Source organism: Cucurbita maxima, unplaced genomic scaffold (assembly GCF_002738345.1).
Source record: "Cucurbita maxima cultivar Rimu unplaced genomic scaffold, Cmax_1.0 Cma_Scf00014, whole genome shotgun sequence".
NCBI lineage: Eukaryota > Viridiplantae > Streptophyta > Magnoliopsida > Cucurbitales > Cucurbitaceae > Cucurbita > Cucurbita maxima.
Window position 1 is genome coordinate 1,727,050 of NW_019272030.1, and position 23,136 is coordinate 1,750,185.

At 37.7% G+C, this 23,136-nt stretch overlaps 3 protein-coding genes across 5 annotated transcripts; all 3 read left to right on the forward strand.

The window, feature by feature from the left end:
• The first annotated feature begins 1,131 nt into the window (after positions 1–1,131).
• LOC111489185 (mitogen-activated protein kinase kinase kinase 1-like) lies at positions 1,132–6,214 on the forward strand. Its single transcript, XM_023137284.1, has 9 exons — positions 1,132–2,369; positions 2,634–2,718; positions 2,860–2,922; positions 3,754–3,911; positions 4,646–4,718; positions 4,808–4,867; positions 5,133–5,243; positions 5,490–5,716; positions 5,814–6,214. Exons 1-8 carry the CDS (start codon positions 1,444–1,446, stop codon positions 5,706–5,708), a joined length of 1,695 nt encoding a protein of 564 aa, XP_022993052.1. The 5' UTR covers positions 1,132–1,443; the 3' UTR covers positions 5,709–5,716; positions 5,814–6,214.
• A 940-nt stretch (positions 6,215–7,154) lies between these two features.
• LOC111489186 lies at positions 7,155–12,572 on the forward strand. Of its 3 annotated transcripts, none has more exons than XM_023137286.1 (2): positions 7,155–7,370; positions 11,092–12,572. In XM_023137286.1, the coding sequence occupies exon 2, from the start codon at positions 11,189–11,191 to the stop codon at positions 12,182–12,184; it is 996 nt and encodes a 331-aa protein (XP_022993054.1). In that variant the 5' UTR covers positions 7,155–7,370; positions 11,092–11,188; the 3' UTR covers positions 12,185–12,572. The 3 variants fall into 3 exon arrangements, with proteins under 3 accessions (XP_022993054.1, XP_022993056.1, XP_022993053.1); XM_023137288.1 differs by having other exon boundaries at positions 11,098–12,572; XM_023137285.1 differs by having other exon boundaries at positions 7,157–7,370; positions 11,176–12,572.
• Positions 12,573–18,612: 6,040 nt separating this feature from the next.
• On the forward strand, positions 18,613–21,919 carry LOC111489182 (nitrate reductase [NADH]). The gene is made up of 4 exons (XM_023137281.1): positions 18,613–19,795; positions 19,891–20,031; positions 20,121–20,353; positions 20,432–21,919. The coding sequence occupies exons 1-4, from the start codon at positions 18,748–18,750 to the stop codon at positions 21,764–21,766; spliced, it is 2,757 nt and encodes a 918-aa protein (XP_022993049.1). The 5' UTR covers positions 18,613–18,747; the 3' UTR covers positions 21,767–21,919.
• The last annotated feature ends 1,217 nt before the right edge of the window (positions 21,920–23,136 follow it).

The following is a 23,136-nucleotide window of genomic DNA, read 5'->3' on the forward strand; positions in this document are numbered from 1 at the left end:
TTAAAAAGGGGAATAATATTTTTAAAACACTAACATTGACTTTCTACTATCAAAATTTAAAATTTATAACTTTATAAATTTGGAAATTACATTAAATATTTTTTAAGATTTAAAATAATCTTTCATTTTATAAATTTTATAAGTTTGAGATTAATGCCTAAAATGGTATAAAATACCAATTTCGTGTCACTCTTCGTTAATTAAGAGAATCTATAAATAAAATAAATAAATCTTCCTATATCACTTTAAAAATTTCAATTTATTTAGAACTATTTTTAAATTTGGGTTTAAAAATATATTTTAATAAATTAAAATAATAATAATAATAATAAAGTCAATAAACACCGTCCTTTATGGGCATTGCACCAAATCACAACAAATGATCCTTAATTTATTTCGTTATTATTCATTAAACGATGATCTTTACAACTATATTTGTCCACCGTTTATTTATTTCATTTTGAGGGGAAAAAATTAAAACTATATCTATCTAATATATATATCTTAATATATAATAAAATGTTACATTTTTATGTATATTATTTAAAAAATAAGAACTTTTCTGATACTTTTAAAATTATAATTTAAACAGAAAATTCATAAAAACATTACATTAAAAGACGACGTATTTAAATATAATTATCTTATCATTAATGTAAACATACGAGTTAGCACATAATTATTCTACATGGTCATCTCATTACATTAGCACATCAATATTTTAACCGAATTTTTAAAATAATATTTATGAACTATTAAAAATAATATTAAATTAAAGCGGTCATTCTTTTTAGAACATTATTATTTGGGGTGGATTAATTGAGGGAATCACTAATTAATTAAATTAGATAGGTTATTAATTACCATTATTTATGGAGGAGAATCTAGGAAGAGTTGAATCTAATCTAAATAACAATAGTATGGACTTATTTATTTATTATTATGAGTGATATCATTTAAAATTAATAGAGATAATTTTATATTTTGTAAAATTATAAATAAATATCTATATTTAAAACCTTTAATTTTTTTGTTTAAAAAAATGGTATTTATTTTTACATTTAAAAATAAGAAAGAAAAAAAGGAACGACGGTAAGCAAACTTAAACAAGCAACTAAAGGGAGGCCCCTCCATCCCAATTCGCCAGCCAATCGCCGTCGGCTCGGTTGTGTTTCTGCTACTCTCACTTCCACGTAGCACCGCGTTTTTTTCTCTCTCCCGGCGTTTACCAGTCCAATTCAGTCCATTGTTCAACCCTTTTCTATCTCTCTCTCTCTACGCCCTTTTTTCCAGCTTCCCTTCCTCAAACTTGGAGGCTAATTCCATTTCTAAAATCTACGTAGATTTTCCCTTCTGAACTTGTTATTTTCGATGTGGGGGTGATTTGATCGGGGAATTCTTCTCGCCGTTGCCGGTGGGATTGTTTAATGGGCTTAAGTCTTGATGCATCACCTGCCGCAGTTTTTCTCTCCCAGGAAGCGAAGCAAAGCCATGGATCCGAGGAAAATTGCAGGGAAACCCAAGCTTTACCGACTTAATGCGGCCAAGAACATCGACTATGACGCTGCTTACTCGTATTCTTCGTTCGATGATTCCTCTAGGTCTCTCTACACTCGCTCCATGGAGACCTTCAATCCCTCGAGCTTCCGGATTAAAGGGCTTGACGGTGAAGTTGATCTCATATGTCGGACTTTAGGGCTAGATGGCCCTGACGACTTCGCTATTCCGATGGAGGCTTGGGAGGCCAGGAAGGTTCGTTCATCTTCTGATATTCTACCGAGGTCGAGGCTGTATCCTGTGGATAGCCCAAAGACAGAGGAGATTAGTAAGGGGAAGGAAGATAAAGAAAACGAAGACGAATTGTGCCGGAGGGTTAAGGATTCAGTACGAATTAGCGACGAGATGTCCACGCTGAAGACTGAACTTCCCGAGTTGAATGAACGCCGTATGGTTACTGTTACTGGACGTAGCCCGAGAAGTGGAATCAATGGTGCTCGGCCTCCCTTACTCAAGCCGCCGCCGTCAATGCGGCTTCCAGTTTTCGATAACGCTTTCTCGACTTGGGACATTTTGAAAGCTTTTGCTCCATTAGTGGATGATAAAAAACAGGATGAAGTAGAAGAACGAGTCGAACCTTTGGTTGAACGAGAAGTCGAGGAAAATATTGTCAGGCCCGAGGAGAGCGCAGCGCTCATAGAGTCCTGGGGTTCCTTCACGACCTCGAATGACGATGATTCTTCGAGCAGTACGACGGAGCCTGCAAATATTTCACCCAATATGAGAAGTAAACCCATTATCACATCCTGGGTGGAAACCGGTAGGCTTCTTGGACGCGGTTCATTTGGATCAGTTTCCGAAGCACTTTCAGAGTACGTCATGTTTCTCTTAGCTTATTTTCCCCTGCAACTTTTGTTTTCTCTTGCATCATTGAAGATTTCCGAGAATTAACTCGCACGTTTAGTATGACTCTGGCTTTTCTGATCTGTGAATTCGAAAGAACAATTGTTTTTATAACCCAGAATTTCCTGGTGGATGAAATGATACCCTTTTGTTGATAGAAAGCAGATTCATCCTAAACCCCGCCTCGATTTTCGTTTAGTCGAAAAATTCATATTATTTTGTATCATTTGCAGGGATGGAATCTTTTTTGCTCTTAAAGAAGTTTCACTGCTCGATGAAGATAGTCAGGGAAGACAGAGCATCCTTCAACTTCAGCAGGTATTACACTTGTTCTTGATAAACTTTTTTTTCTTTTTTGGTTATGATTTGAAATTCTGATCAGTCTTTTCCTTATGACGCCTTGACAATCTCTTATTCTTAACCTGCTTTTCTCACTTCTTCATTTGATTTCTCTTCCAGGAGATATCTCTTCTAAGTGAATTTGAGCATGAGAACATAGTTCAGTACTACGGCACACATTCGGTATTGCCCTTCTCCATCCTTAAGAAGTGAAGTTCTTAGGCATTTTAGCTAATCTTTGGGTGGTTCGAGAAAAGATGTGCTTAATTATTTTAGTTAATTATTGCCCTTCCTTTCTCTTTTCATATTCTTTGGCCATAACATTAAGCTCAGGATCTTCTATGAGTTTTATATGCTTCAGAAACCCTCATGGAAGTCTATATAATTTATCTTCTCGTGCCTGAAGTTTAGTTTCTACAATTCTTTTCAAACTTGTCTAAAGTCGGTTGATTCTGTACGATGTTTTTGGTTGACTTAAAAACATACCGTTTACTGTATGGCAATATATGCTTCTCTATGGACCGAGTATGTGCATACAACATAACAGCATGTAAAGTCCAAATTCGAAAGTTACTGGCCTATCATGAACCAAACGTCAGCATACAAGTTTTACCTTGATGTCAACTTCATCATTTGATGCCTTTTTTTTTTTTTTTTTTCCTGCCAGAAGGCGGTTTGTTATTCTAACTTGACATGCCAATTGTCCAACCTTGTGCTATTTTAATTTCCCATCTTATTCGAAGTATGTTGGTAGGTGCATTGATGTGCCGAGTTTGGAGCACGAAATGAATCACATGTTCACGCATTATTTAATCAACTTTGCTGCTCTCATGAGCTTTAAGATCAGACCATGTCACGGATCCTTACATGGCTATCTAGTTTTCGTTCATCTATTTTAGCTAATGGTGCAATGAATGCACTGTAGTTTCCTAATGGTTGTACTCTTTTGGCTACTTGACTATTAAAATTCTCATATATTCAGTACTTAATACTTTATTTGATTCTTGTTTGCAGGATGGGTCAAAACTCTATATCTTCCTGGAGCTTGTATCTCAAGGCTCCCTTCTGAATTTATATCAGAGAACAAACCTTCTGGATTCCATTGTTTCTGCCTATACAAGGCAGATTCTGTCTGGTTTAAAGTATCTTCATGAGCGAAATGTGGTTCACAGGTATACAAATGAATCTATTATGTTAACCAATACTGGTCATTTATCTTTATAAGTTCGTGTACCGAGCGAAATGTTGGTTCAGTACACATATCATTAGATCTTTATAAGTTTGTAGCCTGAGACTTCTATGGGTCAGTTTAATACCGTTGCTGTGGATGGGAAAGAAGGGGAAAGAAGCTTCTAAGTTGTCAAGTCCATGCTACATTTTTTTTTTTGGTTTCGTAGTGAAAATAAAAAAAATCTCACTATTTCGTCAATCCTTCAACAATTTAAATTCCTTCTGGAATATGTTTAATTCCACAGAATTCTTATTATCCCTGTCTAGCTACTAGTTTTAAAAATATTTTTGGAAATTTAGCCTGTAAAACAGCATGACATAACCGTCCTTTATCGATTTCTTTGTCCAATAATGTTCTTATTAGTTTTTTTTTTTTTTTTTTTTTTTCAAATTCTGCTCGATCATTTTCTTTAGGAAATTATATCTAGCATTCCTTGTTTCTGTTAAAAGTATACATCTAAAAAAGGTCTGGTCAACAATTTCTAATGAGTTTGTTTTTCTTTTCCTTTTTCTCTCTTTGAATATATATATATATATATATATATATATATTTATTTATTATTATTATTTTTTTTTTATTGAAGGAAAGTATCTTATTTATTGCTCTAACTCTTACTTTTCTCCCCTCCCCCTCCCGACATATAATCATTTTCTTGTTTTGATTTTTTTTGAAAAGGGATATTAAATGTGCTAATATATTGGTGGATGTGAATGGATCTGTGAAGCTTGCAGATTTTGGTTTGGCGAAGGTTTCTTCCCAATCCATTTTATTATTTCTGTTTGTGGCCTTGTTTTTGTGAGTTTCTTCCCTTAAAATCATTGTTTGTCTACTTTTCAGGCAACAAAATTCAACGACGTTAAATCTTGCAAGGGAACTGCGTTCTGGATGGCACCTGAGGTTTGCCTTCTTCCTTGTCTATGTCAAGAATGTCTGTATTTGACTATGAATATCTAACCAAAAAATAAACCGAATGAGTAGCTTTTTGAGAGGGGTGGCTCTCCCACAATCAACCAACTTTGGTTGACTTAATATGACCTCCCCTCACAAACCTTCTCCCTCTATTTATAACCAAGACCCTTGCTAGTATCCACCTAATGTTTTCAATATATCTTCTATTAGTACTTTCACACATTTCTCACTGTCATTACTGTGATTTGTGCAGGTGGTTAATGGGAAGGGTCAAGGATACGGGCTTCCGGCCGATATTTGGAGCCTTGGGTGTACAGTATTGGAAATGTTAACTCGAAAGCTTCCGTACTCAGAAGTCGAAAGTGTACGTGCCACCTTTATCCTCTACAAACTTTGTTTTTGTTGTTTGTTGTTTGTTGGATTTCTAAGTTCACAGCTTGAACTGCAACTAAGTAATACAAGATTAATGGTTTGAAGGTGTTAGAAGATTGCCGCTAAGCTCTCTATTTGTACATCAGTGATTTTCAAACTATTTTTGTTTGTTATGATAGGAGACATCATAAATAACCATTACTTTTAAGGTTCTAAAACTGCCATCCTTTGAATTCAGCCTATGCAGGCACTATTTAGGATTGGAAAAGGCAAAGCGCCTGTAGTTCCTGAGTCTCTCCCAAAAGATGCACAGGATTTCATTTTGCAGTGCCTACAAGTTAATCCACACGACCGTCCTATCGCTGCTGATCTAATTAATCATCCGTTTGTGAAACGACCAGTTTCCAGTTTATCAGTGTCGGCATCTCCTTACAACAAGCCAGGCAGAAGAATTTAACTTATAAGGTAGAATTTCTGCTATTCATTTGACACTATGATATTTATTCTCTATTTCGTTTGGATTGATATATATATACATATACGTGCCACCACATTTTCTCAGATTCTCGAGTCGAAAATAGCCATATACGTCCAACTAACATGATTACATCCTTTAGTTGTTGAATGGGTTGCTGGCTGTGAAAGTTGGATGACATTTTTTCCTGTAATTACTGTAATTCAAGTGTATATCATATCTTGATCTATACGCCCGGAAGGAGGGTGTACTAGTTTGTCTGCCATTGCCATTGCCATTGACGCAAGAACAGTGAAATGGAAGTGCTTCTAGTTGTTGTATACTAGTAGTTCCTCGCATAAGAACAACAGAGGACAAGAAGATTGTAATTTTGATGATTCATCTTATGATGATTTATTATTTAAGTCAGTTTTTTTAATTTGCTTAGCTAATTAGCTGATTTAGGCATAAGGCTTGTACTCGCTGTACAAAGAAGGAACATTTACACTTGTAAAATAACTATATATATATATATATATATATATTTATGCAAGTTAGTTGATTATTTATTTTATTTTGTATGCTGCCCCCTTCCTCATCTCATAACTGTACTATTTTTCGTTATGATGTATTAGGGTTTGACCATCTCAAGCTTCTTTCTCAAGGTTAAAGGATCGATCTATCACATTTTTACTTACATGCATTAGATTATTGAAAAATAATATGGGGTGTTCTTCGTCCTAGTCGTGTTCGAGGGAAAAAGTTATCATGAGTTAAATGGTGACCACATTGGTTGGGGAGGAGAATAAACACCATTTATAAGGGTGTGGAAACCTTCCCTTAGTAAACGTGTTTTAAAGCCCGGAAGGGGAAGCCCAAAAGACAATATCTATTGGCGTGTCTTAAAGCCTGGAAGGGGAAGCCCAAAGGACAATATCTATTGGCGGTGGATTTGGATTGTTACAAATGGTATTAGAGCCAGACACCGGATGATGTGTCAATCAAGCCCCCAAGCCCAAAGAGGACAATATCTACTGGCGGTGGATTTGGGTCGTTACAAATGGTATCAGAGCCAAACACCGAATGATGTGTCAACCTTCTTGCTATTCAAAGGGGGTACACACGAGTCGGTGTGTGCCAGTAACGCCAAGCCCAAAGAGGACAATATCTACTGGCGGTGAATTTGGGGTGTTACAAATGGTATCAGAGTCAAACACCAAATGATGTGTCAGGCATCTTGAATAATGCGGTGAATTTGGGGTGTTACAAATGGGCCCACGCTCAATAAATAATTCTTCATCATAAAAAAAAATGAACGGGCTTGAATAATGCGGCCAGGCCCAATAAATAATTCTTCAGCCCAAAGTTTCAGTTTCGGCCGGTTGCGTAACAAGAGTTCATAGTGTCGTGACTATGTACTGGAATTAGCTCAAATTTCAATTTAAAAGAAAAAATAGGGGCAATAACTTGACAGTACCACGCAACTCACAGCACAACCTTTCTGAAGAGCGAGAGCGCTTGGACTCCACCCTCCGCTCTCCTTCTCCCCTTCTCCCCTTCTCCCCTTCTTCTTCTTCACAATTTGCTTATTAAATTTCAATTTCAATTTCAGTCCTCTCCTTCGTCCACGACGCCTTCATTTCCCGGAATCACTCACCCATCCAGGTACGCTTAGTTCCGATTCTTCGCCCCCTCTTTTTCCCGATCTCATTTTGTCTAATTCTGTCTGTCATTTGTTTTTTAATTGCTTGTTCTCATTGTCTGGGATGCCAGTTACGTGTTGGGTTCTAACATTATTGATCGCACGTTGTTTCTTGTTTTAAATTCCACGATTCCCCTTTTTTTCGGCTTGTTATTCATTGGTTTATTTCTCCCCGCGATTCTGTATATGTTTGCTACTCATCAGTTCTCTAGACGTCTAATCGAAATTGTTCGATTGGGAATTATAATCCCATATCTGCCTTCAATTTGAAATGAAGACTGGGTTTATTTTTATTTTACTCCCAAACGATTGATGTCAGGCATCTTGTTCATACTGATTGCTTGCTGCTTACGTAGATTTAAACAAGTTTTTACCTACTAACAATAATTCCGTGTGTTGACTTGACTGACACCTTGGTTTCTAGGAAGTTCTGGTCATTTTTTTTAATGTCGGATTAGCCTTTCAGGTTATGCGTAGTATTTGAAATTTCTGGCCTGGAAATTTACGGTTGCCCTCACCACCCAAGTGGGTGAGATACGTACTTTTATTCTGATTCAGTGTTCTCACTTTAATTGTTAAAAGACCGGAAGCCTACTTGAGTTGTCTCACTATATCCAATAGCTTTTTCTTTTACGGACTTTGTAGAAGTACTGTAACATAATCTATTACAGGCTGTTGAGCACGGCAAAAACTAGTCAACATCAGAATCTTATATTATCTTCACATTAGAAGCTGTTTTAAAATTTACACGGTAGTCTTTAATGATGATCCAATCTTGTTTGATGAATAATTTTTCGGTCATCTATAGTGATTAAGTTAATGAACATAACAATGAAAGATTAAATTATAAGTTTAGTGCATGAACTTTCAAGTTTATGTAAATTGGGTTTTGAGCTTTTAGAAATGCCTAATAGGTTCTTGGACTTTAAAAAGTTTCTATTACACCAGTAAACTTGTAATTTGTGTCTAAAAAGTCCCTAAATTTTCAATTTTAGTTTAATAGGTTATTGACCTATTAAACATTTAAAATTCACATATCTATTGGACACAAAGTTAAAAGTTAAACATCTTATGAGACACAAAATTTAATTTATGTCTAATACATTCATTAATTTTAAAAAATGTTGAATATGCTTGGAATCTATAAGATACAAATTTGTAAGTTTAGGGACTTAATATTTTGCAACTTTAGGGTCCTATAAGACATGAGGTTGAAGAATCTATAAGATACAACCACGAAAGTTGTAAATGGTATTATCTAAACAATTTTAAAGAGCCTATCTAAGTTCTTTTGCACATTATTGTTGAGTGAAGTGAAGCAAAGCTCTCTTTAAGGCCCATAGGCTAGAGTTATTTTTATTTATTTATTTTTTAAGAGACCACTCTTTCATTAAGACGAATGAAAGAATATACAAGGGCATACAAAAAAAAAAAAAAAAAGCCAAGCCCGTAAAAATTGAAGGCTTAGTAACCGTCACCCATAGTGATGCGTTAAATCTAGTTAACCTTCAAACATCCTCACTCGATCTCTCAACTTCTTTAGAGATTCTATTATTCATCACCTTCCAAAGGCCCCACAGAATAGCAAAAAATCTGTGTTGCCACAAAGATGTATCCTTCTCCTTAAAAGAGGGTGGGTTTGAGAGCATCTCCTCCGTAAGCGATGTTTGGTCCCTTGTTAGAAATCATATTTCTCTTTGGACTTTTGTTTCAATGATTTTTATAATTATTCTATAGGCATTATCTTGCATGATTGGAGCCCTTTTCTTTAATTGGGTTCCCTTTTGTGGGCTTGATTTTTTTGTATGCACTTGTATTCTTTTTTTTTTTTTTTTTCAATGAAAGTTGATGCTTTATTATATAAAAAAGAAAACGTATACCATGTCTGGCTATTTTTTCCGTGTATGGTATAATATACTCTAGTGTTCTTCAAGTATATTGGTGATCTGATAATAAAATATCCTTTGTTATTCAGAAAGTATGTAGGATTTTGTCTTGATTTATATATTTAAATACACGTATAATATATATACTCTGTCCCTTGATTAATGGTGAAAAGATGATACAACATTTCTTTACGTTCTGAATATTTTGTCCTCCCTCAAATATCTAAGGAAGCCACTCACATCTAATGCATTTCTTGTAGTACCCTTCAACTCTATTTAAAGAAGATTGATACCTTGATGCCTTTCTTAGGGTATTGAGTAACCTTATTTAAATGCATTAGAACTTATTTTTCATCCGTATATGGTGAATCGGAGATATATAACTTGAATAAATAATCAAATTAGTATCAATAAAAGTTTAGTTAAATAAATAAATTAACTAGGCTTTGAGATTACTAATAATTTAACGTGATATAATGTGGTATTGTTAACTTGGCAATAAATATTAAGTTCAAACTCTGTCGTCATCAATTTCTCCATTCAAATTATTAATTTGTTGGTATCCAGGCTTTTGATCTTTGCCTGCATATGGGGGGTTTCGAGGAGTTAGAGTTAGTGTGAACGAGTGGTTGACCTTTCTTTGTCAGTGGATAGACGAAGACCTGGATCATATGTTTTGGAGTTGCGACTTTCCATGGTTTGTTTGGAGTTATTTTTTCCTTTGAGGTGTTTGGCTTTTAGTTAGCCCGACATAGAGTTTACAGTGAGATGATTGAGGAGTTCTTTCTCCATTTGCTGTTGTGGGAGGAGAGATTCTAGTGATAAGTCCGGGTATGTGCTTTGTTGTGGGATCTTTGGGGGAAGAGCAACAATAGAATCTTTAGAGGAGTGGAGAAGGATCCTAGGTATTTAATCCCTTGTCAGGTTCCATGTTCTCTTTGAGCGATGGTGACGAGCTTGATTTTTTTGGATGCCGTGCATTCTTTTAGTTATTCTTGATGGAAGTTTGGATTATCGTCATATTTTTTTACTTTTATTGAGAACGTGACTGGCCATTGTGTTCAAATATTCTAATGTGCTATAGATAGTTAAAACGAAAAGTAGTCGTGGCCTACAAAGTTCCAAAATCTCAAATATGTTATATTTGATAAAGTTTATCCAGTAGTTTTGAAGGACATTGTAGCTTGACAGGCGAAGTTGAGACCTAAAAGACTGAATGTGTCAATTCACAGACAGGCAATCTGTGAATTCAATGTCTCCTTAAGTTGAGGGGGTTGGTCGTTCAGATAGAAACGGACTAAAAATTGGACAAATTTTCTTTTAAAATTTTAAACGTTGTAATTGACCTAGCCAGTTAATAGCTTGAGGTGCTTTTCACTTTAGACTATAAAAAGCGTAGTTTTTAGTTGGTTTAGTTCCATAACTTGCTTTGGAAAATTTCTTTTGGTTGTCAAGGGATGGCACATCTATTATTTGGGGGATATTGCGTCTGTAAGGTTTGATGTTATCTTTTGTTATTTCCGTCAACCTCTTTCATCACGTACTTTTCTGTTTATTTTATTTTTCCTTCCTGGTGTTTTTATTATGCCATTGCCTGTTTATGGAAAGAGTCGATATTATTGTATAAGCATCTGTTTTATTTTTTATTTTTCTTCCTGGTGCTATTATTTAGTTGTGATGCAATTTTAAGTCGAAAAGCTGAATTTGCTAGTCAGAGGCTTATCAGGGCTTAGGCATGAAACTTAAATCTTATGGTATTGATTTTCCCCTCTTGATGTTAGATTGTAACAAAATTTAGGTGCAGTTATGAGTTTGGGAAAATCTTGAGAGGTCCACTGTTAAGAGTGATCTGATGCTCCCACTCCCCCCTAAATTATTTCAGGTTTAATTTGTGAATGGCCATGAAAAAGATGCAAAGCAACTCTGATTCTAGATGTTCCAGGGAAAACTCATGTATGTTGCCATCTAGTCCATTGAAAGTTACTAAAAATGCTTACCTCAAGAAGAAAAACTGCAAAGGTTCAGAGAAGAAAGAGTGGGAAGATGCTACCTGCTCAGTCTGTATGGAGTTCCCTCACAATGCTGTGCTTCTTCTTTGTTCCTCATATAATAAGGGTTGCCGGCCTTATATGTGTGCAACTGGTCGTCGATATTCCAATTGTCTCGATCAATACAAGAAAGCCTACACAAAAGTGTCATCAGCTGAAACTTCAGAACAACTGAATATGCCGGTGGAAAATGTAAGCCTCAATTTGGACGCAGGGCAGCCAAGTGAAAAGGTTGAAGTGCCAGAGCTGTTATGTCCCCTTTGTAGGGGACAGGTTAAAGGATGGACAGTGGTCGAACCAGCACGGAAATATCTTAATTCTAGGAAGAGAAGTTGCATGCAGGACAATTGCTCATTTGTTGGACGTTACAAGGAGCTGAAGAAGCACGTTAAAGCAAAGCATCCATTAGCACGACCACGTGAAGTGGACCCTTTGCTTGAAGAGAAGTGGAAGAGATTTGAGCACGAGAGGGAGCGAAGTGATGTGATCAGCACAATTATATCATCAATTCCTGGAGCTGTTGTTCTAGGGGATTATGTGTTGGAACCTAGCCAAAGTGGTTTTTATAGTGAGCACGATTCTGATATGGACGAGAATTTGGACGATGATACTTTCTTTTCGATGGATGCATTTGGTTTTGGACGGGATGGTCGTCTGTTTTCTCGTAATAGATATCATAGGGACTACAACAGCAGCAGGGGAGATGAGATTGATTTTGGGATGCATCGTGCTGCAGGTCTCGGTTCTACTACAACTGGTGGACCAGGACGTGGTTTCCGCAGAATTATATTCGGGAGGTCGAGGCGGCCAAGACAAAGAGGAGGACTTAACAGAATTCCATAACTTATGATATAGAAAAGAAATGGAAGGAGTGGGAGTTAGGGGGCGTAAGGTTTTATTGAGATAGGGCCTATGTATATTCACTTCTGTTGTAATGGAGGTCTTGCTTGGCTAGAAGTCGTCATATACCCACTCTGTTCATGGTGCACAACTCATTTGTAGATTTTTTTTTTTTTTTCTTCTTAATGGTGTCAAGAATTTATTTGGTTTGAACAGCCAGCCTTGATGTTTTTCTCCGCTGGCATTGGGGGGTGGGTGGGAATAGGATAGGTATTGGCAAGGGGAGATTAGGTTGATTTGTTATCTCAATTATCATTTGGGGATGGCATTTGATTGACTGACCAAACAGATCACAGCAATGAAAAATGTTTTGCTTTTCTCCCATCTCTTATGTTGTTTCTTTGGGGGATCTATCTGTCTTTATTGTTCAGGACTTAGGTGGTCTGCTTTTGACTTGGACTAACCCACTGTGGCATGTGGCAAGTGTTGCTCATGGAAGGTGTCAAACCTAATTATGGAGAGAGTAGGTTGTGAGCCTCATATTGCGACAAGAGAATCAACGACCTTCAAGTGGCACCATCCGGCCACGCGAGGGCCTAGACGAATGCCATGGTGCGATCGAGGAGAACGGTGTGTCATCTAACACACCACACGAAGTGGGTATTGAAAACAAGTTGAGACATAAACAAGATAGAGACATCAAATAGACATGAAGGGTAAAGATAGGCTTATTTAAGGGCTGGGTAGGGCCCCAGGTCTTAACCTCGAAAGTCGGGGTTCCGGAAGGAATTTGGACATGCGGTTCGGGAGTTAAATCTGTCTATATGAAATATGAATGCTCGCTAAGTTTGGAGTCAATCGGACACCGGACGGACAATGCATGACATATGACAGATCACCAAAATCAATGTCTATGCTTGGAAGATTGAAAATGGTTGTGTTAGCTCTCCACCACCCATGTCGCTTAAGTGAGCTACCCTGTGGCACATACGTGTCTCACAGTGTGGGCGAGCGTTATGAGATGAGTGTCTCGGGTGACTTCCTTTGAAATAGGTTTTTGAAGGACAGTACTGGACGACACGGGTGTGCCGGTATTGCGCCCAGCCTGCGTGTTGGAGGTTGCTACATACACTTGCTATCCGGTACGGTATCCGTAAATGACTCGGCATGGGCATGGGAGGGCCAATGCGTTGATAGAAGCCGGATGGATAAATGTTCGGGAAGTCCCAGAGAGACGAACGACACGTGGGCCCATTCTCGATGGCATGACCGAGCGAGTTATGATGGCCGACAACATCCCGAGACTCAGGATGGTGTCAAGACATATGGACCATGTCAATGGGGGTCGAGATGACAAGATGTGATGCGACGTTGCATTGAGAGACCTTGGCCCGAGCAAAGGCAAGGTCGAGCCAAATAACTTGGCCTAATGTAGAGGCAAGTCGGATGTATCGCAGATGATTGAACATGCACGCAGACAGCGTGTGTGGTTGAACAAGCTTGGATTCCGCACAAGCGATGTTCGATTGGCAAAGACAAACCTTGCTTAAGGTCAGACGGAGCCATAAAACCAGGGCAAAAAATATATATGGAGCTTAATTCCCTTTAAGGCTGGTCATGAGCGTGTCAAAATCACGACACCGCACAGTAAAAAATGTAGGACCGTGACACATGTGACCTTTCCTAATCCCCTAACCTTAAAACTTGAGCAGGGATTGTGATTTTTGGACGGGTCTCACACCCTATGCACATTGTGAAAAACGTTTACAGGAAATCTGGACCTTTTGGGCTTTAACATGTTCGACTGGCTGTTGGAATTCTGGGCCGACCCAAGTTATTAGACGGACCCAGAACGAACAATACTTGGTCCATTGCAAAATAATGCAATATCAATGACAATATTGCACTTTATGGGCTCATGGGCTCAAGATATAATACTTTATGTTACATAAGGCAGGATTAATTTGAGTTATTTGAATCATTTATTTAAATTTTTGTTTTTAATAAAAGCAAAACATATATTTACCTATTTTCAAACATTTAATTAAAATTTTCTAACTCAATTTCAATATATTCTTTGTTTGTGCACGTGAGGGTAAAGGTCGATCTTGTTATTGAAGCCAAGGGTATGGGTCGATCTTGTTATTGAAGCCAAGGGTATGGGTCGTTCTTGTTATTGAAGCCTCGTCCAAATTCTTCCCACGAATTAACAATAAATTCATAATAGATCGGTTCAACTCAACCCAATCTAATTATAGAAGAACCCATAAATCAATTTAATCTAGACATAATACAACTATAACCTACGCCGGTTCTAGTTGGGTTGGATAGATCGAATCTTTTGAACACCTCTTATTTAACTTTTCAAATAATATCTATGGTTTGGGCATAGATTTGGGCTCCTCACAAATCCGCTTACATCATTGTTAGATTCTTGAAATTTCCATTTGCAATCTCGAGACCCTAACAGGAAAATATATATATATATATATATATAATAAAATATAGGATTGATGAAAAGGTAAGAACAGAAAAGGGAGTATTTTAAGAAAGAACACTGAATTTGAAAGCTCATTGTTTCCTCTAACAGTGCTTTACCAAAAAGTTACGATCACTCTGACGCTTTCCTCAGTGTTCATCATTACAAACGAAAAAGGAACTTAAAAGAAAAAAAAATATTTATTGGTTTTATTCATACCTTTTTCAGATTCGTATCCATGGTTTTAATACTCTTTTCGTACTCAAATCATTGTCGGATTGGACTTTGAGAGCTTCATCCTTTACGTTCTTCAATTCTCTTCTCTTCTCTTCAAACCACGATTCTGCCAATTTAGTATTAAATTACAACATTTAATCTTAACATCTGTTCTTCTTTTGATACTTAATTGCGTTTACTTCACGTTAATTCATGTTTAATCTTCTCAAAACAACTTCGTTTGTTTAAGCATACTATCACATGGGTCATGCCAGCAAATATGTTTACTTGGATCCAATACAAGTAGGAATCGGAATAGATTCGATGCTCGTTCATCTTTCTCCACTCTAACTCGTTTAAAATATAATTATCACTAATCTTAAAATCTGTTTAAGACACGAACAAGTAGGTGGGTGTAATCTAAAGTTTCTCAATCCACATATCCTCTTGGAAAGCATCAATTAGAGATGGAAACAAATGCAATAAATACGATGATTATTCCCAAAGAAATGAACTAAAATCCATGGTCAAATTTGTGGTAAGCATTTGTAGACAAGATGTTTGAGAAAGACATTATGAATACACATTATTATTATTATTATTATTAGGTTAAACAAACTATTAGCTCCCGCAGCTTTTAATGTTAGGAATCTACTCAAACAAAGTAGTACACCAGCTCATAACTTGTTTGTTCGATATTGACATGACTAAGTTAAGAGCATGACACTGATACCATGTTAGGAATTATAACTCTCTACAGTGGTATCATATTGTCCACGTCCTTCCTCTTAATAATCTTACACGTCTAGTCCCCTAAATCTATGGATCGCACTACTCAAACTTTGGCAGCCTTATTTTCTGACCATTGAGAGAGAAGGATGAAGATGACTTTAGAGGTCACCCAAGAGCCAAGTTCAAAAAATGGTAATATAACCCTTCAAGGTCTCCAATTAGCCACTTCCCCTTTGGGACCCAAGTGGTGTGTGTGGTCTAGTGGCTTTGTATCTGGTGGTAGTTCACAGCCAAGGCTTCCCTGGCTTGCCTGTTGGGGTTCCCATCCGCCGCTTCTCAACCCTAACTCTAATCTTTTGCCTCTTTTGACTCTTCCAATTCAATTTCTTTCCCTCACCCTTCTTCCTTGTCCTTTCTTCTTTGCTGCTTTTATTCAAAACCATTATCTTATAATCTCCCACTAATTTAATCCTAACTTTTGTGGATCTTTATGCTATACTATATCTTCCCGTTCAAAATTGTCAGACAATGAGTTACACATCAATTAATTAAGAGGGCAATCATTGGTTTACAAGCAAAGAAAAGCAAGAAAGCTTAGATTCAAAGTTGACAATATCATGTCATTCTAGAGAGTCGTAATTCTTAACATGGTATCATACCCTCACTCCACTTTTTTGAATTAAAAGTTTGCATCTTTAAACATATCTAGTTTTTGGGTCCTCCTTTAACACCTTTTTAGGCCGACCCATTTGAAGATCAACCATTAGATTTGCTCAACAACTTGGTAATTAAAATACCCATTTGTTGGTTTGAATGGGATGTAGTAAAGAAAATAGATTAGGAATGTGTTTAGAGGGTAAAAATAATGGCATGGGGAAGAGATATAAGGTTTTGTAATGAGTATCAAATGGATGGATACAGGTTTAGATTCTGTGGTGGAAATGGGTTAGTCACAGTTTGAAGGATTTTGTTTGATAAGTCTATTGCTACCCATCAATCACTGTCACTTACTTTTCTTGTTTGTCATGCTTGCTGCGTGGTTTCAATCTTTGGTTCAACCCAGAAAACTATAAACACACCACAGGATAATCCTTTCTATCTCCTTTCTCTTTCTTTCATATTCACCAACAATCTTAGATTTTTTATAAACAAATTTCGATCAAAAATCCTTTTCACACGATGAACTTTAACCCCGGCTTTTCAAGTATTTAAAAGATCGAATTTATCGTCTATGAGTTTCAACGATAATGGAAAACGTTTCAAGTAAATGAAAGGATGAGCGGCTTGCTTACATGAGTTTACTTCAATGGAACAAACAAATCTAAAATAATTGTCTTTTCGAGAATTGCTTACGAATTATATTTTATAACGTATTTTGAATCGAGCAAGAGGTCATGATTTGAATTTCTATAATCTCTACTATACTTTTATCATAACTCATACATTAGAGCATATGTGGAGGACAGTATTCTAACCTACGATCTTTTTTACGTGCCCTCGTCTAGTGTCATTCCTGGACCTAGTAGCAGATAGGTTCTGCAGCTGCTCTCATGCACACAGTCATTTGATAATTTCTTGAACAACTTTAAGCGTTATATATATTTATTAGTCTAAGTATATATATTTTTATGTCAGTTGACTTACATTTACGTTAGCTTAAATATTTATTAGTCGGAGTAAGAAATTCAAATATAGTTCGGTTTATTTATTTATTTAATTTTCGAAATTTATTTAATTTGACTTTTAAGAGGTGGCATTAATTTCACTAATTAATTAATAAAAGTAAGAGTTTTTTTTTTTCAAAACACTTATTATTCTCTCTTACTTTATTTTCCTTTTTCTTATTATTGGTCAATAATATATTTTAAAAAATATATATATTTCAAATAATAACTCTCATATTTAAAATTTGTATTTGGATGAATTTATTTCTCCATAACCTTTTTAGATGAATAAAAATGAAATAAAATACACGATTTTATTTATTTATTTATTTATTTTTATCGGTAGTTGATTAAAACAAAAATTTAAAAACTTATTAAACTTTTGTTTAATTAGTTATCTAACATATTTTGTACATTATTTTTTAAAAAAAAATTGTCACGTAATTTCTTTTTAAAATATAGTTTGTTTAATTTTTTATTTAACCAAAATTGAATAAATATTAAAAGGGAGTTTAGTAGGAGGTAAAGAGTATAAAGTAATTAAAAAGTAATTAAAACAATGTACTAACAATACTTTAATAAATTTATAAATTATTCCCCTTAGCTTCCTTTTTACTGATGGACTGAAATTGACTAAAATTAATTTAAAAATAATTAATAAAAACCCACGTTTAAAAAAAAAAAATGACCCCAAACGCATATTGTTTTATATTTAATAGAAAATACGAGGTGCCACGTAGTAATGGTCAATAAAGTTTTAATGTGTATATATATAAATTGTTGGCTTGTTGGCTTTTACACTTTTTGTTGAGAGAGAGGCATCTTAAAAAAGAAATGGTAGAAAATAATATTATGAAATATCTGGTGCCACGTCGGATTAGATATTTTGAAATATTAATTCTTTAGGTAACTTTTAATTAACTCGACCATCTCTCTCTCTCTCTCTATTTTATATATATATATATATATATTTGGTTTAGTAAATTAAAATGCATTTGAATTCCATTTCTTTTATATTAAATACATTTTCCAAATAATAATAATAATAATAATAATAAATTGAAAGAAAATAACAAAAAAGGAAAAAAAGAGCGGCTGAGACTACGGTCTACAGCCACCACAGATTCTGTTTCATGGTTCTGTGCTATTACCGCGTCGGGCTCGCCCAGGGAAGGCAGATGTTAAAACGGCGTCATTTTGAAGGACACAGCCCACTGGAATTTCCTGCCCAATGGGCCGGGCCCCACATTTGGGTTTTCTTCATGGTCCTCAACCCTATATAAACCCACACCCCCCTCTTCCCTTTCGTCCACCTCCAAAATTTCAATTCAAACCATAACTTCCAAGGAAGGTGGTGGTGGTGGTGGTGGTGGTGAAAAAGCTTTGATCATTTCTTCTTCTTCTTCTTCTTCTTCTTCTTCTTCTTCTCCTCTATCTTCTCTCATTTTTTTCCGTATCAAATTCGTCGATCTCCCATGGCGGCTTCCGTCGACAACCGTCAATATGGACCTCTCCAGCCACCGCTTAGTGGCGTCGTTAGGTCATTCAAGAATGGTCCTAACCACCGAGCCGACTCTCCCGTTCGTGGCTGTAACTTCCCTAATTCCAACGTCGATTATAATAACAACCGACCTTTGAAAAGCTCTGTCAAGATACAAGAGGCGGCGGCGGAGGAGATGGAGGATTCGTGTAGCGAAGATGAAAATGAGAACGAGTTTCGTGATTTGATCGTGAAGGGAAACCGTGAACTCGAGCCGTCGATTTTGGACCACAGAGATGAAGGCACGGCTGATAATTGGATCGAGCGGAATGCTTCCATGGTCCGTCTCACGGGGAAGCATCCCTTCAATTCTGAACCACCTCTTAACCGTCTGATGCATCACGGATTCATCACCCCTGTTCCTCTCCACTACGTCCGTAACCACGGTGTGGTCCCCAAGGCGAAGTGGGCCGACTGGACCGTTGAGGTTTGCGGGCTTGTCAAGCGTCCCGCCAAGTTCACCATGGACCAACTCCTCAACGAATTCCGCTTCCGTGAATTCCCAGCCACACTAGTCTGCGCTGGAAACCGACGGAAGGAACAGAACATGGTGAAACAGAGCATCGGATTCAACTGGGGAGCGGCGGGTGTGTCTACGTCGGTATGGCGTGGTGTCCCACTTTGTGACCTGTTGAAACGATGCGGGATATTGAGCCGTAAGAAAGGGGCGCTGAATGTATGCTTTGAAGGAGCTGAGGATCTGCCTGGTGGCGGTGGGTCAAAATACGGGACCAGTATCAAGAAGGAGCTAGCCATGGATCCTGCTAGAGACATCATTCTCGCCTATATGCAAAACGGCGAGCAATTAGCGCCGGACCATGGCTTTCCGGTGAGGATGATCATTCCGGGATTCATCGGTGGTAGAATGGTGAAGTGGTTGAAACGAATCATTGTAACAACGAAAGAATCCGAAAACTATTACCATTTTAAGGATAACAGAGTCTTGCCTTCCCATGTCGACGCGGAGCTCGCCAACGCTGAAGGTAGTTACTCTTCTCATTAATAAACAAGACAACGTTAAATCAAGTTGGCAATTGATTAATTAATTAATTAATTAAATAAATTAATGAATATGCAGCTTGGTGGTACAAGCCGGAGCATATAATCAACGAGTTGAACATAAACTCAGTGATAACCACGCCCTGTCATGAGGAGATTCTGCCCATCAACGCGTGGACCACTCAGAGGCCCTACACCTTGAGAGGCTACTCTTATTCCGGTGAGCCGCTGGTGTAATTGTTTTTTTAATTCCATGTAGAGATCCAAATATTTTGCGAATTTTAATTTGGAAATTTGAAAATCTGTTAGGCGGTGGGAAGAAGGTGACGCGTGTGGAGGTGACGATGGACAGTGGAGAGACATGGCAGGTGTGCACGTTGGACCATCCGGAGAAGGCGAACAAGTACGGAAAATACTGGTGCTGGTGCTTCTGGTCGTTGGAGGTGGAGGTGCTGGACTTGCTCAGCGCTAAGGAAATTGCTGTCCGGGCTTGGGATGAAACCCATAACACCCAGCCGGAGAAACTTATCTGGAACCTCATGGTGTGTAATTTCACTCTGTATCGGATTTATATTAATTTGAACATAATTAAAGATTTGGGGAATTTGCATTTTGTTCAGGGAATGATGAACAATTGTTGGTTCAGAGTGAAAACCAATATGTGCAAGCCTCACAAGGGAGAAATCGGTATCATCTTCGAACACCCAACGCAGCCCGGCAACCAATCCGGCGGATGGATGGACAGAGAGAGACATCTGGAGATTTCGACTGAATCAAACCAGACATTGAAGAAGAGTGTCTCCACTCCATTCATGAACACCGCCTCCAACACCTACACCTTATCCGAAGTCAAAAAGCACAACTCCCCCCAATCCGCCTGGATCATCGTCCACGGCCATGTCTACGACTGCACCCGCTTCCTCAAAGACCACCCCGGCGGTTCCGACAGTATCCTCATTAACGCCGGCACCGACTGCACCGAAGAGTTCGACGCAATCCACTCTGACAAAGCCAAGAAAATGCTCGAGGACTATCGAATCGGGGAGTTAATCACCACCGGCTACGCCTCCGACTCCTCCTCCAACTCCCCTAACAACTCCACTCATGGCGCGTCCAACTTCTCCCACTTGGCCCCCATTCGAGAGGCTCCAGTATCACGACGCGTGGCGCTCGCCCCTAACGAGAAAATCCCCTGCAAATTGATTTCCAAGACCTCGATCTCACACGACGTGCGTGTGTTCAGATTCGCCCTACCCGGTGGTCAGGACCAGGCTCTCGGGTTGCCCGTGGGGAAGCACATTTTCATATGCGCCACAGTGGACGGCAAGCTCTGCATGAGAGCCTACACGCCCACTAGCTCAATAGACGAGATGGGGTTCTTCGAATTGGTGGTGAAAGTGTACTTCAAAGGCGTGCACCCAAAGTTCCCCAACGGCGGGATCATGTCGCAGTATTTGGATTCCATGGAAGTGGGATCCACGCTGGATGTGAAGGGTCCACTGGGCCATATCGAGTACACGGGGCGCGGCAACTTTATGGTTCATGGGAAGCCCCGGTTCGCGAGACGGCTTGCCATGCTGGCAGGTGGGACCGGAATAACCCCAATATACCAAGTGGTGCAGGCGATATTAAAGGATCCGGAGGACGAGACGGAGATGTATGTGGTGTATGCGAATCGGACGGAGGATGATATTTTGCTAAGGGATGAATTGGACACGTGGGCGAAGAAGAACCAGAGGTTGAAAGTGTGGTACGTGGTGCAGGAGAGTATTAGAGAAGGGTGGGAATATAGCGTTGGGTTCATTACAGAGAATATTCTGAGAGAGCATATTCCGGCGGCGGCGGAGGACACATTGGCATTGGCTTGTGGGCCGCCGGCGATGATTCAGTTCGCAGTGCAGCCCAATTTGGAGAAGATGAATTACGATACCAAGAATTCGTTATTAGTGTTTTAATTAATTACGATACCAATAAATAAATTGGTTTTTTATATTTTTATTTTCTTCAACGAAAATCGAAAATTGAGGAAAAAAGTTGGATTCGTTTTGTAAAATAATGAAATATATGTGAATATTATAATAATTGTAAATACTCTTATTTTCTTTTTTATTATTTGGATGTATTCGTGCATAAAGGACAATAATTATAAGAAGCTTGTCGTTTTCCTCTTATCATTTATTATTCAAGACTTTCTTTTAATTTATTATTTTGACAAATATATTTAATTAACCAAAAATAAATAAATTTATTAATTTTGAAGGGTGGGCGAGTGAAATGACAAAAATGCCAATCGAAAACCAAATTGTCCAGTTGGTGACGATGGACTTGAAAGGACAAGAGATGTAAATTAAAACACGGCATGTGAAAGTGAGAGATTGTTTTGTTTTCCAAATATTAATTTGCCTAACTCGTGCTTTGGAAAATCGGTGTTACAAAATTATTGAAGGGTCATTTTCAATGCCTTCACGAATTCCAAACTTGCTACACCCACATTTTATTTCTTTAAAAAAAAAAAAAATTTCAACAAAATTGACATTTAAAACCTTTGGTGATAAGATACATGTAGATTTAAATGCATGTTGTAATAATTAAAATATGAGATCGAGATTCAAACTTATTTTACGTCATAAATATAAGATAAAAGATAACATGGGTAAAGATGTTCATTTAACCTGCATAGTCCAGACGTCTCAATGAAATAAGATTAGATTAGGGTAACTGAAACGTGTAGCGTAGATGTGGGAAAGAAGGGAGTTAGAATCCCAAGGGATAAATGGTGCATGTGATAGTATTATTAAGTAACAGAAGAAAAGATGAAGGGTTGGCGGCGTCTCAGGGCGACATGGAATGAAAGTGCCCCATGTTGTTTGGGGAGCTGAAAGGCCAATTAGAAACCTAGTTTCCGCGCAGCCATCCATCCATGTCTCCACAATCTCCGGACCCCTCTTTTTCCTCCACTTTTTTATGGCCGCCACACGCGCATCTCCTCCCCCTTTCCATCACGGGAAAGAAGTCCCACATTGACAATAACAACAGTTGTTCGAGAATAAGGTAATACTCAAAGTGGACAACATCATATCATTATAGAGAGTCGTGGTGGTTCCTAACAGATGTCCCTGTCCATTTCAAATTTAGCGGCACAGATTTTGCCTAATTAAAAACGCTAATTTGACTCACCCACTAACCACCCATAAAAGAAAGGCAAGTGGAATTGAATTGGTAGTCCCATGTTAATGTGGAAGGCAGCTAATTAGACAATTGTTTAAGGGATTAAAAATGATATTGATTTGGTAATGTTTGTTATAATATAATATGCATTTAGATT

Excerpts from the sequence above, each read along its gene's own strand:
- LOC111489185 (XM_023137284.1), top strand. The coding sequence starts at position 1,444 with ATGCATCACCTGCCGCAGTTTTTCTCTCCCAGGAAGCGAAGCAAAGCC. Across the intron at positions 2,923-3,753 it reads AGTACTACGGCACACATTCG|GATGGGTCAAAACTCTATAT; the intron begins GTATTGCCCTTC and ends TCTTGTTTGCAG. Across the intron at positions 4,719-4,807 it reads CAGATTTTGGTTTGGCGAAG|GCAACAAAATTCAACGACGT; the intron begins GTTTCTTCCCAA and ends TCTACTTTTCAG.
- LOC111489182 (XM_023137281.1), top strand. The coding sequence starts at position 18,748 with ATGGCGGCTTCCGTCGACAACCGTCAATATGGACCTCTCCAGCCACCG. Across the intron at positions 19,796-19,890 it reads GGAGCTCGCCAACGCTGAAG|CTTGGTGGTACAAGCCGGAG; the intron begins GTAGTTACTCTT and ends ATGAATATGCAG. Across the intron at positions 20,354-20,431 it reads AACTTATCTGGAACCTCATG|GGAATGATGAACAATTGTTG; the intron begins GTGTGTAATTTC and ends CATTTTGTTCAG.
- LOC111489186 (XM_023137286.1), top strand. The coding sequence starts at position 11,189 with ATGGCCATGAAAAAGATGCAAAGCAACTCTGATTCTAGATGTTCCAGG.